Source organism: Pseudonaja textilis, chromosome 15 (assembly GCF_049901715.1).
Source record: "Pseudonaja textilis isolate UNSWEBS1 chromosome 15, rPseTex1.2, whole genome shotgun sequence".
Classification (NCBI taxonomy): domain Eukaryota; kingdom Metazoa; phylum Chordata; class Lepidosauria; order Squamata; family Elapidae; genus Pseudonaja; species Pseudonaja textilis.
Window position 1 is genome coordinate 2,285,496 of NC_142004.1, and position 18,953 is coordinate 2,304,448.

General features: G+C 48.9%; 1 protein-coding gene and 1 long non-coding RNA gene across 3 annotated transcripts; one reads left to right on the forward strand and one right to left on the reverse strand.

The window, feature by feature from the left end:
* Nucleotides 1-452: 452 nt before the first annotated feature.
* Nucleotides 453-6,694, reverse strand: LOC148124619 (uncharacterized). Of its 2 annotated transcripts, none has more exons than XR_015739593.1 (4): nucleotides 6,546-6,694; nucleotides 4,039-4,233; nucleotides 3,234-3,281; nucleotides 453-1,646 (listed from the first exon to the last, which is right to left on the reverse strand). It is a non-coding gene; the product is annotated as an uncharacterized LOC148124619 (long non-coding RNA). The 2 variants fall into 2 exon arrangements; XR_015739594.1 differs by lacking the exon at nucleotides 453-1,646 and adding an exon at nucleotides 1,698-1,769.
* Nucleotides 6,695-11,316: 4,622 nt separating this feature from the next.
* On the forward strand, nucleotides 11,317-18,790 carry PLA2G3 (phospholipase A2 group III). The gene is made up of 7 exons (XM_026722179.2): nucleotides 11,317-11,885; nucleotides 12,852-12,984; nucleotides 13,463-13,597; nucleotides 14,704-15,146; nucleotides 15,890-16,019; nucleotides 16,928-17,062; nucleotides 18,068-18,790. The coding sequence occupies exons 1-7, from the start codon at nucleotides 11,369-11,371 to the stop codon at nucleotides 18,252-18,254; spliced, it is 1,680 nt and encodes a 559-aa protein (XP_026577964.1). The 5' UTR covers nucleotides 11,317-11,368; the 3' UTR covers nucleotides 18,255-18,790.
* Nucleotides 18,791-18,953: the final 163 nt, after the last annotated feature.

Sequence of the window (18,953 nt, forward strand, 5' to 3'; positions counted from 1 at the left end):
CCTGGATTGGAAGACCTCCAAGGTATTATCAATATCTAGATCTCCAGAAAGGCCCTTATCAATACTTACAGGATTATTAAAAGTGTTATAAAGAAATATGTGATTAAATAAAAAGATGACCTGCGGAGCCGGAGGGTCTATTCCAAAGATCAGCCTCTACCAAGGATCGAACTCACAGCCTCCCTGATTGGGAGGTGAGAGGGCCACCGGAGTCACCTGTCAAGCATTTGAAGGTAAATCACGTGACCCTTGTTGGGGGATTGCTGCAACGGTCATAAGTGTGGGAAACGGTTGTAAGTCACGTTCTACAGTGTCATTGAAACTTTGGACGGTCACTAAGTGAGCTGTTGTAAGTCGAGGACTACCCGTAGTAGTGCCCAGCATGTATAAAAGTGTATGTATAAAAAAGAAAATTCCTAGCGTGAGTGACTACTAGATGGCAGCAGCGAGACGCAAACGCTTCTAATGTTTATTCTGAATTACTGGTATCTTTATAGAGAGAGCAAAGAGAGCCTGGCTTGAAAGACACAGGTACAGATTAACAGAGTTGGGAGGGACCTTGTAGGTCATCTAGTCCAACCCCCCACCCAAGCAGGAGACCCTACATCATTTCTGACAGATGGCAGTCCCGTCTCTTCTTGAAAGCCTCCAGGGATGATGCTCCCACAGCTTCTGAAGGCAAGCTATCCCAGTGAATATAGATTAACAGAGTTGGGAGGGACCTTGTAGGTCATCTAGTCCAACCCCCCCACCCAAGCAGGAGACCCTACACCATTTCTGAGAGATTCAGTCTGTTCTTGAAAGCTTCCAGGGATGAAGCTCCCACCACTTCCAAAGGCACCTTCTGTTCCATGGGTCGATGGTTCTCCCCGTCTCCTTATTTCCAGGTTGAATCGCTCCTTGTTCAGTTGGTGACCGCTTTGTTTTGGTAGACGTCCTTTTAATAGTAAACATGATTGAAAGGGACCTTGGAGGTCTTCTAGTCCAGCCCCTTGCTCAAGCAGCCGTCCCTACACCTTTTCAGACAAGGGGCAGTCCACTCTCTTCTCAAAAACCTCCAGTGGTGGAGCACACAAGTTCTGGTGGCAAGCTGGTTAATTGTCCTCAAAGTTAGGAATTCTCTCCTTAATTCCAGATTGCTTCTCTCCTGGATTAGTTACCATCCATTGTTTCCTGTCTGGCCTTCTGGTGCTTTGGAGGATAACTTGACCCCCTCTCCTTTTCTGGCAGCCCCTCAAATATTGGAAAACTCCTCCTATCCTGTCCCCCACCCCGGTCCTTCTTTTCTCTGGACTGGCCCAGCCCAAATCCTGCAGCCGTTCTTCGTATGTTTTAGACTCCAGGCCTTTGATCCTCTTCGTTGCTCTTCTCTGCCCTTTTTCCAAAGTCTTTTTTTTTTTTTTTTGGTAGTGGGGTGACCAAAATTGGTTGCAGGATCCATCCAGGTGTGGGAACGCCACAACCAGTTTTTTTTACTCTACCATTTGCTTATGCAAGATAAGCAACCGCAGCACATCAACATTTTGGTCAAGTCTGGGAGTTTTAGGGGCTGTTTTTTTTTTCTTCTTCCCCAAAACAGGCCGAAGTTTCAGGCTGCAACCTGGAGTCCAGAGCCGAAGAAGCTTCTTGGATAAGAAGCGAAACGTCTTCAAAACAAAAACAAAAAAACAAGAAAGTTCAGTTGCCTCTTGAAAAAAAATAAAAAAAGCACCTTTGGGACGACCAGGACCTGGATGACTGAAGAATCTCTGCAGTCATTTAATTGCAACCTGTGTTGAACCAAAAAAAGCACTTGAAAATTAGCTCAGCCCATCCTACCCTTTGAGAGCAGAGAGTTAAAATTTCCACCTTTATTGGGATTTTAAGTGGACGCAGATAAATAGCAAGAAATGCCCCGTATTACTGCCGTTCGGTTCCCTCCCACAGCAACAAAATTAACTCCTCCTTGGACAGAGCCACGAGGGTCAGATTCCATTTTCAGTACTCCAAGGTTCTCCCGTCTAGCTTTGAGTGACAGGGCGACAGAGAGACCTTTATGACATCCTCAGGTGATGCTGAGGACCACAACACAAAAGCCATGTCACATCGAAGCCCTGGACTCCGGACTTGACTCTGCCACTTCAGATCAGCAGCCTGCTTTAATCTCCGAGCAATTTAAGATAACAGAGATAAGGGTTAATAATAATAAACAAGATAAGGGCTCGTGCGAGCTTCCTTGGGCTTTTGCAGGACATCTGGAAGTAACCTCTGGCCTGCTGGGCATCCCTTCTCCATTGATGCGGAGACCGTGGCCACCAAAGGGACAGAGGTGCCTTGGTAATAAGGCCACTCTTGGAATCCTGCATCCAGTTCTGGGCATCACAACAGAAATAAGATGTGGAGATTCTAGAAAGAGTGCAGAGAAGAGCAACCAAGATGATTAGAGGCCTGGAGGCTAAAACATACGAAGGACGGTTGCAGGAAGTGGGTATGTCTAGTTTAATGAAAAGAAGGATTAGGGGAGATATGATAACAGTCTTCCGATATTTGAGGGGCTGACCCAAAGAAGAAGAGGGGGTCATGCTGTTCTGCAAAGCACCTGAAAAGCAGGACAACCACAACTATACAAGAGCACACAATAGATACAAACTCAAGGTTAACCGCACCAAACTCGATTGAAGGAAATACGACTTCAGCCACAGAGTGGTCAATATCTGGAATTCTCTACCTGACTCTGTGGTTTCTTCCCCAAACCCCAAAAGCTTTCACCTTAGACTGTCTACTATCGACCTCACCCCTTTCCTAAGAGGTCTGTAGGGGACGTGCATAAGCGCACCAATGTGCCTACTGTCCCTATCCTATCCTATTTCTTTTTATTTCTCTTATATGTATCTATTTCATGTATGCATAACTATGTTTATACTTGTTATCTTGTAAGCAATTGACAAACCAAATAAAAATAAAATAAATAAAAAGAAGGAAAGGATGGAAATGAATCAAGGAGAGAAGCAACCTAGAAATTAAAGAGAAATTTCCTAACCGTAAGAAGAATTAACCAGTGGAACAACTTGCCACCAGAAATCGTGAATGCTCCAACACTGGAAGTTTTTAAGAAGAGATTGGACAGCCATTTGTCTGAAAGGGAATGGGCTTTCCTGCTAGAGCAAGGGGTTGGGCTAGATGACCTCCAAGGTCCCTTCCAACTCTGTTTACCGTTAAAGGGATCTTGGCCAAAACAAAGCAGAGACCATTACCTGTTGGTGTTGCAGGTTCACAGGCCAATTCTATAAACTCTCCTTGCTCTGTAAAGATGCCAGTAATTCAGAGAAAGAGAGAAAGAAATTATTATCATTAGATGTTCTTGCTATTTTTAAGGCAGGATTTGCCCTTCCTGTCAATTCCCCCTTTTCCCCCGCAATAAATACGTTTTGTTCAGATTAATAAAATTAAGCCAAAAATGTGATTGGCTGGTTGGTGATCCAGCCGTCGCCCCGATGAAACCTCATCCAATCTGGGTTGTGAGCCTTGATTCATTGTTTAGTATTGTAGGGAAACATCTGGCTGTAGTTTCTTTATGATTAGCCAAATCATGGGTTAGTGCACTGTGGGAGAACCATGATTAACCAAACCATGGATTAAGACACTGTGGGAAAACAGCATAAGTGAACTAAATTCCTATTGTGGAAGAATTATAAAGATAATACTCTAGAGATAATCCACCTTCCCGCCTACGCCACTTTTGGGATGTTTGGCATGGGAAGAATTAATCTGCTTCTTCTTAATTATCCAAAGAGTGCAGAGAATTTTATACAGTACAAGCTGGATAGTCTAAAACCTTAATTCTTGCTGGAGACATGCGCCACTAAAATCTGAAATCATATAAGCCGAGTAATTTCCAACATCAAGAGCCAGTTGTTTCCAGCTTACAAGGAAATGCGGAGAGGGATATTTTGAGTAAGGACCCCACAAATACTTTTTTTTACAAAATTCTCCAGCTTCTTGGATGAGAAGTGAAATGTCTTCCAAGAAAAAACAAACAAACCCAGAAAGTCCAGTTACCTCTTGAAAAAGCACCTTTTGGACAACCAGGACATGACGGAGAATCTCCATAAAGATTGAAATAAAAGGTTGGTTGCTTGATTTGGGCTGAGTGCATATCGGGTGAGCAGCTCACAACGGCTTAATATCTGTGCACTTTGCACTTTTTCCAAAGTCCCAACATCTTTTCGCATCTTTTCCAACTTGCTTTGATTTCTGCAGAGAAGAAAGTGGCACATAAGCCCCTCTCCTTCCCCCCTCCACCCCCCACCCAGCTGGGTCTTCCTGAGAGCCTTCAACTTCCTCAAGTAAGCTGCCCTGCAGCCCTCTAAAAAAAAAACCCTCACCCCCTTAAGGGGCAGAGAGAGAAAAAGGAGGCCTCTCTAGCTTTTGCCGCCGAACCCAACTGGACAAAAGAGATCAATGTACTTAATTAGTTGAACCCACCCCCCAGCTGCTTCTCCCCCTCCCCCCCTCCTTGCGACTCTATAGGTCGGCCTGGGTGGTACCACTCTAGTGTGATCAACCCCCGCTTTGTCACGAGCCAGGAAAGATGGGGCCGTGGGGCACCCTGCAGGGGGATTAAATCTGACCCCGCCACCCTTCCTCCTCCCGCGTAAGAGATCCTACTGCTTGCTTATCCTCGTGGTCTCTCCTGCAAGGAGCCCTTTGTTAGGGCTTGTCGGCATTCCTAATCGAGGAGGGTATTTGTAGCTCAGGGTTGACGTGAGGGGTGCGTGGTGCTCTCTGGGCTGGGCGGTTTTCTTGCAGGCGTTTCATGGCCCGACTAGGGAACATCATCAGTGCTAGAAGGGAGTGGGGTTTGCAAGGAGAGGAGGAGGAAGAGGAGGAGGAGGAGGAGGAGGAAAACTATGGGGTCCTTGGTGCTCTCTGAGCTTGCTGGTTTTCTTGCAGACGTTTCTTGACCCAACTAGGGAACATCATCAGTGCTAGAAGGGAGTGGGGTTTGCAAGGAGAGGAGGAGGAGGAGGAGGAGGAGGAGGAGGAGGAAAACTATGGGGTTCTTGGTGCTCTCTGAGCTTGCTGGTTTTCTTGCAGACGTTTCTTGACCCAACTAGGGAACATCATCAGTGCTAGAAGGGAGTGGGGTTTGCAAGGAGAGGAGGAGGAGGAGGAGGAGGAGGAAAACTATGGGGTCCTTGGTGCTCTCTGAGCTTGCTGGTTTTCTTGCAGACGTTTCTTGACCCAACTAGGGAACATCATCAGTGCTAGAAGGGAGTGGGGTTTGCAAGGAGAGGAGGAGGAAGACGAAGAAGAGGAGGAGGAAGACGAAGAAGAAGAGGAGGAGGAAAACTATGGGGTCCTTGGTGCTCTATGAGCTCTCTGGCTTTCTTGCAGACATTTCATGACCCGACTAGGGAATATCATCAGTGCTAGAAGGGTTGTGGACAAGAGGAAGAGGAGGACTGTGGGTTCCTTGGTGCTCTGACTCTGCTGGTTTTCTTGCAGACGTCTCATGACTCAATCAGGTAACATCATCAAGGCTAGAAGGGAGCGGGGTTTGCAGAAAGGAGGAGGAGGAAAGCGAGAGAGGAGGAGGAGGAGGAAGAAGAGGAGGAGGATCACTGTAAAGTCCTTGGTGCTCTCTGAGTTTGCTTGTTTTCTTGTAGACGTCTCATGACCCAACTAGGCAACATCATCAGTACTAGAAGGGAGTGGGGTTTGCAGATAGAAGGAGAAAGAAAGGGAAAGAGGAGGAGGAGGAAGACTGTGGGGTCCTTGGTGGTCTCTGAGCTTGCTGGTTTTCTTGCAGACGTCTCATGACCCAACTAGGGAACACCATCAGTGCTGCTGCTGTTAACCTAATTTGGGCCATGAAACATCTGCAAGAAAAACCAGCAAGCTCAGAGACCACCAAGGAGCCGTCTTATCAACAGCGCCTCAAATCTCTCCCTCCTCTCTCGGAGCGAGTTCCGGTCTTCCGATGACACAGCTTTGAAAAGGGGGGACCCTCTTCTAAAGCCCCCCCTGATTGTCCTAGTGTAAACACACACACACACACACACACACACACACACACACCGTCCCAAGAGGCAACTGTACTTTCTGGTTTTTTCTTGGAAAATGTTTCGCTTCTCATCCAAGAAACGTCTTCCAAGAAAAATCGGAATGTCCAGTGGCCTCTTGAAAAAAAATAATAATCCCCTTTGGGACCAGCGCAACCTGCATGATTGAGACTCTCCGTAGAGATTTAAGGAGGAGCTTAGTCAGTAAGACAAGAGGTGCAGCTCACTCAAGGTGCAAATCAGCTACATTGGGAAGGAACACCTGAGTTGCCCCCCTCTCTCTCCCCCACCCCTTAGGAAAACTGCCTGGAAGGCAAGAGGAAGGGCTGAGAATCCATCCCGTCCCTGTTTAGAACAGCAATGGCCACAACGATGCAGAACAAAGCAACGAACACCTTTACTCTTTGAGAATCACCCAAGGTCTCCACATTCCCCTCTAGCCAACACAATCGTTTCGGTGCTGATACATTATCAGCTATTATCTTCCAAAATGCCACGTACTCAACCTGCTGAACACAGAGCAACGTTGTCAGACAGCAGCAGAAGTCCCTACGACGAGAACAAACCCAACAGCAACATAAATCAACATCCTCCTGGCTCAGAGGAGGTACGTCCTGGTTTATCCGCATTGCATTACCCTGACAAGCGCACGTAAAGCAGAGTCGCACACCTCCTCCTTCCGCTTTTGGCTGCACGCAAGGGAAGCAGCCAAAGTCTGTCTGTCTCTCCCCCAAATGAGTCTTTGGGACCCTGCAAGGCCTCCTGCTCCAAGAGGCTGCAACGGGAAAGACTCATTTCTGGGGGAGTTTGGGGGGAGAGAAAGAAAGACTTTTGCTGCTTCTGCTGCTTTCCTTGCATGGAGCCAAAACTCACTCACTCTCTCTCTCTCTCTCTCTCTCTCTCTCTCTCTCTCTTCCCGTGAGAACGGAACTGGAGACGGTATCCTGCGATTTTGGGGGCATTTTCCCAGAGTCTCTGCTGCTTTCTGCAGAGAACCTGGGGAAAAAAACACCAGCAAACCGCCTTCCGTCAAAATTCATAGTCGTGGTCTGTGGGATTTAAAATTATGAGTGTGGTAATCCCCGAGGTCCAAAAGGTTGGCGACCCCTGATCCAGTCCAACCCCCACACACACACACACCTAGGCAGGAGACCCTGCACCGTTTCTGACAAGTGGCTTCAGTCACTGAAGTCCCTTTTCTTTACAATTGAACATTGGTATTGAGTTACAAAATATTGCAAAATACAACGTACCACAGTAAATGGAGAAACAGTGGGGGAGGGAGGAGAGAAGTGAGGAAAGATAAGAAAAAAGAAAGGAGGAAAAAGAGGCATTGACTTTAAACTCTGTCCGTTGCAGTGAAATAAGGCATTAACATCGAATCACAGCTTTTTTGCTTTCTCATCATCATCATCTGAACAAGTCATTTCTGTAAAGATCTACCTATCTCGGTAAGACCCAAAATCAGAAAAGGTTTCATTCTTTTCCACATCAAACACGCGACTTTCCTCTGTTATCGCTGTGTTGCTTTTTAACCGCTTTCCTATTTTCTTGGGAACGGCCCCGGGCACTTGAGAGCCGGGCGGGTACGACGCGAATAAAACATTAGCAAATAAAACATTAAATTATTATTTTTTTCATTTCTGCAACCTGGCAAAAAAAAGAAATCTAGAGATAGATCACTCCTGAACATTGAGGTTAATAAGCGGCAAGCCTTTGGAAACCACACAGCACACAATGTTGCAGCAACAAGCAGCTTAAATTAAGTGCGTATTTACGGATCCCAGTGTGTGCTTCCGTGTGCTTCTACGGGATTAAGTTAAGATGAGAGAGAGAAACAGAGAAAGCAGCATCAGCATAGATGCAGGTACCAAAGAGCCAGGAAATCAGCCCTCTCACCGAGTCTGGAAATTCAGGACGTGTTTGACCAACCGGTTTTGGGTCACTGCATGACAAAAAAATAAAAAGAAGAGGTTGAGACTTTGGAAAAAGTGCAAAGAAGAGCAACTAAAAGGATTAAAGGCCTGGAGATTAAAACGGTTGCAAGAATTGGGTTTGGCCGGTCTAGGGAAAAGAAGGACCAGTGGAGACGGGATAGCAGTAGTCCCGTATTTGAGGGGCTGCCACAGAGAAAAGGGGCTCAACTTATTTTCCAAAGCACCAGAAAGCAAGAAACAACAGGTGGAAACTGATCCAGGAGAGAAGCAACCTGGGATTGAGAAGAAACTTCCTAATAGTGAGACCAATCAACCCATGGAACAGAAGTTGCCTTCAGAGGTTGTGGGAGCTTCATCCCTGGAGGCTTTGAAAAAGAGACTGGATTGCCATCGGTCAGAAGTGGTGTAGGGTCTCCTGCTTGGGTGGGGTGGGGGGTTGGACTAGATGACCTACAAGGTCCCTTCCAACTCTGTTATTCTATATTCCATGGGACAGCTTGCCTTCGGAAGTCGTGGGAGCATCATCCCTGGAGGCTTTCAAGAAGAGGCTGGACTGCCATCTGTCTGAAATGGTGTAGGGTCTCCTGCTTGGGCGGGGGGTTGGACTAGATGACCTACAAGGTCCCTTCCAACTCTGATCATCTGTTATCTGAGCCCCAAATTTCCATTGTTAAGAGAGACATTTGTGAAGCAAAGTTTTGCCTCATTATATGACCTTTCTTGCCTCATTCTCGTTGTTAAGCGAATCACTGCCATTGATAAATTAGTAAGTTCATGTAACCGGTTGTATATTATAGACAATAATATATAGAGAGATGAACACAATACAGAAGCCTGATGGTGGCGGATGAAATTCTGCTGAAACGTTGCTACAACTTTAAAAGCTGGGAAAATACCCGAACAAAGCTGAATACCATATCTGTGAATCAGACTGTGAGTCAGACGAACACAATACAGAAGCCTGATGATGGCAGAGGAGATTCTGCCGAAACATTGCTACAACTTTAAAAGCACAACTAGAATGACGTGGGAAAATACCCGAACAATCAATCAATATATATATATATATATATATATATATATATATATATATATACACATACATACATATATATGCATATATATACATATATATATATATATATATATACATATTCTGAGGTTCTCATGGGTATTTGTATGTGGATCTTTGGTTGTTGGGTTTCTCCAGTAAGATTTGAAGTATCTAGGCAACGTTTTGATGAAGTCTCATTCATCATCTTCAGGCTTCTGTCTTCAGCTCTTGCTTCTCAGAGTGAGAAGCTTCACTCTTCACTCTGAGAAGCACAGAGCCGAAGACAGAAGCCTGAAGATGATGAATGAGACTTCATCGAAACGTTGCCTAGATACTTCGAATCTTACGCGGGAGAAAACCTGAACAACCAAAGATAGATAGATAGATAGATAGATAGATAGATAGATAGATAGATAGATAGATAGATATAATCTCATCTGCCATACACACACACACACACACACACACACACACTGTATCTCTTCCTCTTGCGGTGTTTCTCCAGCTTCCCAATATTGTGCGAAGGTAATCCTCACTGCTGTCAAAACATGCCATGCTAAATACATACTTCTCTTACCAATTTTTTTCTGATATCATCCCTAATAAAAAAAAAAAAACAGTTCAGGTTTGAAATCTACATGTTGTTTCCCCTATTGTCTTTCCTAACCCCCTGTGCCTTTTTGCCCAACATTGTTTCGCTTTAGCACAATTCCACCACATGTGATAAAATGTGCCCGTCTTTTGATTCCCTTCCCCACATTTGCTAGACCTATTTTTAAACATTTTAGCTAACCTAACAGGTGGCAAATGCCCTCTATAAAGCCTTTCATACATAAGTGTCCTTCATAACAAGTTGCCATTGTTAATCTGTAGTTCCTTTCCCGTACATTTTGCCAGAATGTTCTGTTCTGTTCTGTTCTGAAACAGGCTTCGCTCAGACAGAGACAGGTGCTTTCCTGGAAAAAACAGGATTCCCACCTTGACCTCATCATCAGATGCCTCGGAACCAATTGGCAGGCTCCCTTTTGGCTTCTTGCCGCCTTTTCACCTCCCCAACCCGCCCGGCCAGATATTTGCCTTACCTGGGCAGATCCCATCAGGTGATGAGTGAGTCATCCCAGCCTTTCCCAGCCGGAAATGGAGAAAGCACTTGGAGGAAGAGAAAGCAGGCTCTGGGCCTGAGAGGATTTTCCAAGGCAGGCTCCAACCCTGCCCCTCCCCCACCCCACACAAGCAAGCCGGTGGTGTTCCTCTACAGGTAAGTCTGTATTTACACAAGAGACTAAGCAAGGAACACCCGTAGTTGGCCCACCTGCTTATGAGTTTCTGGGAGAAACTATTTCAAAGGAGAGAGTTCTGCCATACTTGCTTTACAGCAGGGCTCTCCAACCTTGGCAACTTTTAAGACTTGTGGACTTCAACTCCCAGAATTCCCCAGCCAGCTTTGCTTTGACTTTTGTTCACCTTTTTTTGGTGTGTGGGGGGAAGACATTTCTCTTCTCATCCCAGTTGAAATTCTAAAATGGGTAAGAGTTGAGGGATAGATAGAGAATACGTCTTCATATGGTGTCTGTTTCATTAAGGGCTGGGGGGGGGAAAGGCAGAATGTAGAAATTGGGAAAACGGTATTACATATACTATGATAGAATATATTATAATTACCATGGATACGTATATGTTAAAAGTTGAAAGATTCTGATTATGTATACCTGAACAGTATTATTATTAGTAGTAGCATTGTGTATAAAGTACATCGACCCAGACAATACATTCTTCACAAAGCACTAATGGATGATAAAGAAAAAAACTTTAAATAAAACTCTATCTATCTATATCTGTCCGATATATATATTAATATTTTATTATATATTATTATAATATATTAAATTATATATTATATAATTTTATTTGAAGTTTTTTCTTTATCATCCATAAGTGATAAGTGATAGAGAAAAAACTTTAAATAAAATTATATATATATAAATATAACATAATATATAATATAAGGTACGGTAAGGTAAGATAAATATGTAATCTAATATAACATTACATTATATTACATTACATAATGTCTATATGAAAGTCCAGTTGCTTTTTAAAAAGCGCAACGCCGACCGAGAGGCACCGTCGAGGCTGAGCCGGCAGGTAAGCCGGCGTGGGAACCCGAGGGGGCGTGGCTCCGCCGGTGGTGTTGTCGGCGCCGTCCAATCCCAGGCCGGCTGGCGGGACGAGCCCACCCCTGGGCTTTTTTTTTTTTTTTAAAAAGCCGCCCTGCCGCGCGCGCTTCATTCATTCCATTCCATTCATTCCTTCCTCGCCGGGACGCGCCGGCCATGGTTGGCTTTGCGCGCTTGGTGCTGCTGGCCCTGGGCTTGGCGAAGCTGCCTTGCGCCCGCGGCTCCTGGACCGAAGCCAACACGGCCTGCGCCACCAGGGTCCCCGGGGGCCGCTCCGGGCTGCTGAGCTTCCTCTGGCTGCGCCCCGACGGCTCCCCCGCCCCGGTCCTGGTGCAGAGCCTGTGGGATCTGCGCAGCGGGGAGTTGCTGGAGTGCGCCCTGCGGACGGAGCCCGACGTGACCCGCCGCTACTTGGAGCTCTGCGGACCCGGAGGGCTCCGCCACCCCTTGGCCCGCGCCTCCTGGGACCCGCGGCTGCGGCGAGAGCTGGACGCCTTGGAAGCGCGCAAGGGAGCCTGCAAGGGAACGCCGGCCCGACGCGCAGCTTCTGCGCCGGCGGCGGCGGGAGGAAAACGGGAAGGGGAAGCGCGGCCGCGGAGCCGTCGGGCCTTCACGCTTCCCGGGACGCTTTGGTGCGGAGCCGGGGCCACGGCTGAGATGCCCTCGGAGCTGGGTAAAAGGGGAAGGGTCGTAGGTGGGTGGAGGTGGCAAGGCCCACGGGAAGGAAACCGGCCCCCGGCCACCCGCTCCGGCCCAAATCCCCCCGAGGGTCCCCAGTTTTTGTGGCTTTAAAAATAAAATAAAATCCGGGCGCTTTGCTGACTCTTTGCACACACCCACGCGCGGGGGAACAGGAAAAAAAAAAAAACCAGGCGAGAAATGTGTGAGAGGTTGGGAAGCCAGTCAGCAGCAAACGGTCGGTGGAACGCCTTGCCACTGGTTCAAACCTTGTCGGAGTACAACGTGGGTACAGTGAGATTGGCTGAGCCTCCCTTCGGTGAACCTCCCCAACACAACACAACTCACCAGAACTATAGATTACAGATTACGGAAGGGACCTTGTAGGTCATCTAGTCCAACCCCCAGATGCTGCAGTGGGAAGCCAGACGTGGTTTGGAGTAGTAGTTTTGTCTTGGGAGGGGGGGGGTGGAGACATATTTTCCCCCTACATCAGTTTCTGCCTCTCTAGTATACAGGTTAGTGTTTCTTAACCTCAACCACTTTAAGCCTGGAGAACTTCAGCTTCCAGAATTCCCCAGCCAGCAGGCTGAATTATGGGAACGGAAGTCCAAAACCCCTTAAAGCGGCCGAGGCTGAGCAAAAAAACTAGGTGTAAAGCCCAGAGCACCCCACTATGATTGGGATATCCCTGATCACGTGACCCTGGGCATGCTGTAAAGGTATTTGTAAAGAACAGGGAATCTCCAACTTTGGCAACTTTAAACCTGGAGGACTTCAACTCCCAGAATTCCCTAGCCAGCAAGAATTCCCCAGCAAAGCTGGCTGGGGAATTCTGGGAGCTGAAGTCCTCCTGGCTTAAAGTTGCCGAGGTTGGAGACCCGTTTTAGAAGCCTCCCAGTGGGGTGAAATTCCCAGTGGCCCATTAGTCATCTGATCCCAGTTCCTTCCTTTTTCGCAGGGGTTTTCCAGGGCCCGGACGTGTGTTGCCGTGAGCATGACAATTGTGATGCTCACATCACAGCTCTGGAGTTCAAGTACGGCATGCGTAACTACCGGCTGCACACCATTTCTCACTGCAGCTGCGATAACAGGTGAGTACAGGCTCCTGGGAGGCTCGGGTGGGTTTGATTTAGCCTTGCTCAACCTGGCACCCTCCCAATCTGTTGAAGACGTTTCGCTTCTCATCCGAGAAGCTTCTTCAGCTCTGGCTTGGCTGGTGGGGAAGGGAAGGATTTCTATTTCTTGCCAACAGCTGGTCATTTGGGGGGCGTTGAGGCCACTTGGAGGTTTCTCTGTGTCCTCAGAGTCACCTGAGCGAAGCCTTGTTGGAACTGCAGTAGACTGGAGATAGATGATGTCTTATCCCTTCTCCCTCTGTTGAATTTCAATTTGGACTTCGATGGCCTTTTTTTTTGACCCCCGAAGGCACAGACAAACCTCCAAGGGGCCTCATCACCCCTCTTAAAAGGATGCAAACGACCAGCCGCCTGCAAGGGAAATAAACCCTTCCCTTCCATTTCTTAAAGCAGAAATCGTCAAACGACGTGTCCTCCTTCGGCCTCTCCACAGGTTCAGCGATTGCTTGAGGAACCTCAACGACACCATCTCCAACTTCATTGGGAACAGTTTCTTCAACTTGCTGGAAGTCCCGTGCTTCCAGCTGACGGAAACCGAGGACTGCGTTGAATGGCACTGGTGGGGCGGGTGAGTAAGCCGGGGGGGTGGGGTGGGGGAGGAAGTATATTGGGAGAAAAAGAAGACGCCTTGACTTGCGACCTCCTTCCTGTCACCAAGGCAGATGTTCGCTAAGTGAGGGTGGTGATCGTCCCGTTGTTACGACTTTCCTTGCCACCTCCGTTAAGCGAATCGTTGCGGTTGTGAAGTTGGTGGTGTGGTGGGGAAACTGAACCTGGCTTCCCCGTGGACTTGGTTTGGGTCAGAAGGTCGCAAAAAGGGATCGCGTGGCTTCTCTCCCCCTCGCCACCACCCCCCGGGGACACTTTTGACCATCATAAATAGGAACCGGTTGCCAAGCGGCTGACTTTTGATCATGTGACTATTGAGGAGGCTGCGACAGCCATAAGTGTGGAAAAGTCACTTTTTCTCAGTGCCATTGTAATTCTGATTTTTTTTGCTACGATCCAGTTAATATAATTTAACTTGGGATTCTAAGAAGCTCTGATCCGCTAGGATTGTGGGACCCCTTGTATGTACAGGCCAGCTGCTTCAGGCTCTATTTATTAGATTCTGTTTCTAACCATCTATTTCCCAACCTTCATGAGATCTGGAAACACGGGCTTTCCAACCCAACCCCCAATTTCCCAGCCAACAGGGCCCTCGGTAAGTCTTTTGGGAGCCCGCCTATCTCCGTGGGTTGGAGAACGCGCCTGTCAATCTACCCAGATGGTTCTAGATTTGTTCTTTCGTCAAAGCCATCCTCATACCCAATTGTCTGTTGACTCTCAATCTGTGGCTTTCTCCGCCTTCTGCAGGCGATAAATTTAAGTTTTGGCCTTTTTTTTTCCTCCTGCCTTTAAGGCCAAAACGCCTTTTCAAGAACCTGTTAAATCTTGCTGAAAGGGACAGTGGAGCTGGCTTTGCACAACAGACAATTTGCAAGCGGCCCAATCACGATATAGTTCTGTGTCTTTGGGGGTGGGGTGGGGAAAGAACTTGTGCCTCTGTGATTAATTTTGGGCTCGGTGCATCGCACAAAAGCAAGACCGGGCCAACTTGCATAACCCAGGTAAAGGTGTGGCGGAAATGCAAAGACTGAGCAAGGCGCCTGGCTTTCTTCTCCCCTGTGCTAGGTGTAAGAAGTATGGCATGGTGCCGCTGGCTCACTTGGTGGATCCAAGCCCATATCAGCCCATCGAGAACCCCAAAGCTACCGCTTCTCCTCTCCAGCCTGGTCGGCGTCGGAAACCTGGCTCGAAAGGCCACAAAACGCGGAGAAAGAAGGTGAAAAAAACCAGTTCCAAAACTCAAGATCCCATCAGCCCCTTCTCCAAGCTGAATCAGGTCACTCACCTCCCGGGGAGAAGCTCTCCAGGTGAGGAGACTGTGCCAAGGTCACCTGCCCTTCCAACTACGTTGGAGCCTGGTTCCACCAAGATGGAAGGTGAGATTCTCGCCACACGTCACCCGGTCGTCTTTTCTACGGAAGAAGCCTCCTCCAACGAGACCTGGCAAGGAAAAAGGCCCTTCGCCGGACCGTCTGCAGGACACGGCCAGGTGTCTAAGCCAAGACCAGGTGAGCCAAGCCACGGCCTTCTGGGGCCACTTAAATGTGGGAGGATTTACGAAGGAGCAGGTAAAATATTTGCTTGTTGTCTCAGAGATTGACAAGCGGGGCTCTTTCGAAGCTTTGCTAAAACAGAAAACTTTGGTGTGGGAGGGGTCTCCAACCTTGACAACTTTAAGCCTGGTGGACTTCAACTTCCAGAACTCCCCAGTCAGCAAAGTTTTGGCTTTACTCCTGAGTCGACCCTTGTTTCTTAGCTGTTCCCTTCTCCTGGCAGCTCTGTGCATGTGAACACTGGGAACAGGCTCCAGCTGTTCTTCTTCCCCACTGATCTCTGTCTCCGAAGGCAGCTGATAACTGTCAGACAGTCCTGGCCCCATTTCTGCCTCCGATGCAGAGCCCTCCAGGACTGGCCCATGTTCCTCCCCAAGCTCCTCACTGTCCGGGCCTGCAGGCTGGGGAATTCTGGGAGTTGAAGTCCACCAGGCTTAAAAGTTGCCAAGATTGCAGAGCCCTCCTTTGGTGTTTTGGGGGCTTTGTGTGGATAGGCTACGTAGATGTCTAGTGTTAGACAAGGACCTGGGAAGCCCATGTTCAAACCCACACTTTGCTGGGGAGGGGGGGGGGCAGCTCCTGACAACCCCCTCCCCCCAATTGGGTTGTTCCTGGCCAGGGTGGGAAGAGCTGGGGAGGGGCTTTGGCGCTGTGAATTCCCCCAACTGAACTGCGGCCTGCTGTTGTTTCTTCTCCAGGCCTGTCGCGGAGATGCCGCTGCTACCGACGGCTGGACCAGTGCCCCTTCCAGATCGGCCCCCACGAGTCCAAGTACCAGCTCCACAATTCAGACGATCGCATGCTTTTCCATTGTAACTGCACCCGCCGGTAAGCACCCTCCGTTGCCCCCACCCCTCTAGAAGTTGCGGGTGCTCCCAACACGGGAGGTTTTCAAGAAGAGACCGGACGACCATTCGTCTGGAATGATGTGGGGGTCTCCTGCCTGAGCAGGGGTTGGGCTAGAGGACCTCCGAGGTCCCTTCCAACTCTGTTATTCGGAGCAGCAATCGGTCCATTTGGATTTAAAGACCTGCATGAGAACCGAATCCCTCCCCCCTCTTTCCCCCCCACATGCCCCCCAAAGGCATCAGGCTGTCACTTGCCCCCCCCCAGCATGACCCCTGCACGGAAAATGTTGATGCTGGTTTGACCCCTGACACTTTATCCCAAATTCACACCGATGCAGTTGGCTTCTTGGAATACCAGCTGTGAGTTTCCCAAGTCCATTCGAAGCGCCGCACTGCCGCTCCAGCATGAGAGTTGTAGTCCTGCTGACTTATTGGGGGGCGTGGGGGGGAGAGAGGAGGGTGACACTAGGCCAGAGGTCCCCAAACTTGGCCACTTTTAAGACCGGTGGACTTCAACTCCCAGGATTCTCCAGCCAGCATAGTTGACTCTCTTGCCATCCCTTCCTCTGCAAACTCTCTCCGCTTTAGGAGATTAAGAGAGAGGGAAAAAGCAGGGGAATTCTGACTGGGGAATTCTGGGAGTTGAAGTCCGCCAGTCTTACAAGTTGCCGAGTTTGGGGACCCCTGCCCTAGGTTCAGGGAGATTGCTAGGGGTCTTTCCCTGTCTTGCCTTTGTGGGGGCTGAAGATTGGATCCCGTGTGTGTGTGTGTGTTTCTTGGCCTGCAGTGTTTGAGGGCATCGGCTGGATTGTGGCTTTCCCTTTGGCTGAACCCCCACAAAGAAGATTCGATGCAAGTTTCATTCCTTTCCTCCCCACCCCCTTCCAGGTTGGCCCGGTTCCTGCGCAGGACGAAGGGTCCCAATGAGGTGGAGGAGCAAGTCCTGTCCAACTATATCTCCCCTTCCTGTTTCGTCCTGGAGACCCCCCCAGGCTGTAGGACGGGAGGCAAAAGCTGGCCAAAGTAAGTGGAAGGGGGAGGACGGGGGAGCCTCCCCCCCAGGGGTGGGATTCTTCCAGTTCGCACCTATTCGCTAGAACCGGTTGTTAACATTCTGAGCAGTTGGGAGAACCGGATGTTAGAAGAAATTGCTGGTCTAATCCTGTAAGGAAGGCAGGAAGGAAACATTCTGGTGTTGCTTACAGAAGCTGCCTCTCTGTTAACCCTGATTACATTCTTGGCAGGACTAGACTTCCTGTCTCAGGAACCTCTCTGGAGGTTTTTTCCCCTCCTTTGCTAATACTTTACTTGTGTGGAGTGACCATTCAAAGTTACAATGGCACTGAAAAAAGGGACTTATGACCACTTTTCACACTTACGACTGTTTCAGCATCCCCACAGTCATGAGAGGCCAGGCGAGGAGACGGCACCAGAAGTTGTGGGTGCTTCCAACACTGGAGGCTTCTAAGAAGGACAGAAATAGCATAGGTCTCCTGCACAAGAGCAGGGGGTTGGACTAGATGGCCTCCGGGGTCCCTTCCAGCTCTAAGCTTATTCTCACTTTCCAGTCTGCTATGACTATCATTAAGTGTTGTACGTTATGATTCTTGATTGTTAATGAATGTACCTTTTCTTTACGTATACTGAGAGTATTTACACCAAGACAAATTCCTTGTGTGTCCAATCACACTTGGCCAATGAAGTATTCTCTTCTCTTCTCTTCTCTTCTCTTCTCTTCTCTTCTCTTCTCTTCTCTTCTCTTCTCTTCTCTTCTCTTCTCTTCTCTTCTCTTCTCTTCTCTTCTCCTCTCCTCTCCTCTCCTCTCCTCTCCACTCCACTCCACTCCACTCCACTCCACTCCACTCCACTCCACTCCACTCCACTCCACTCCACTCCACTCTTTCCTGTTCTATTCTATATCTCGTCTCTCTCTCTCTCTCTTTTTTGGAAACCCGTTCAACTCTTGGTTCATGCTCTGCCCACAAGGAAGCCTGATCTAACCTTTCTCTCTCTCTCCCCCTCCTGCAGCTGCATTGGCGTCGGCAAGGCCATCCTGGCCCCAGCTCGCCACCTCACCAACCGGCTGACGGGCAAAGCGGCGAGGGGCTCTCTCAAAGTGAAGCGCCAAGAAGGGGCATCCCTTGAGGGAGCCGCCCAGCTCTTCGAGAAGTGTGTGCAGCTGGTGCGTGCCACCTTCCAGCCGGTGCCCCGCTGAGTGAGGGTGGCCTTTGCCATCGCACACACACACACACGAGAGAGAGAGAGAGAGAGAGAGAGAGCACCAAGCCCAGGAAGTGGACACAACGAAACGGAGCCGTTCCTCCTCCCATGTGCGTTTCCTGCCCAGTACAGACAACACAACCGCTGGTATGAGGCAAAAGAGGGCAATCCATGGCGCAATGCCAGCTGGACCCTACCTGCTGCAAAAGGAATTGGCCTCAGAAGACCCGGGACCCTCAAAAACTCGGGGGCACCGGGGCTTCAGTGGGCGGCTGATGGTACCGAGCCCCAAACGAAGGGACGACGGGGAGAGGTGAAGCCGCAGCCAGGTGGGGATGTCCAGGTGACGTCCCTCACCTCTCAAAGCAGAGGGGGCCTGAGCAAGACTCCTCTGGTGGGGAGGGGCAGGGGTCTTCCACCCCACCCCAACCATGGTCTCCTTGCAAAGAGGGGCAGCCTATAACTTATTTGGGGAAGGGACAGTGTTGTGGGGCCCTGAACGATGTCGCAATAACATGTTTTCTAAACGTGGCTTGAGGTCGTCTTGGTTTTTTTGGGGGGGGGGGGAAGAAGGAAGGACACCAAGAAGTAGGTGGGGAGGGGGCATCAGGCGTGGTATTCAGCCAGTTCTGGAGAACTGGTAGCGGAAATTTGGAGTAGTTTGGAGAACCAGCCAATGCCGCCTCTGACTGGC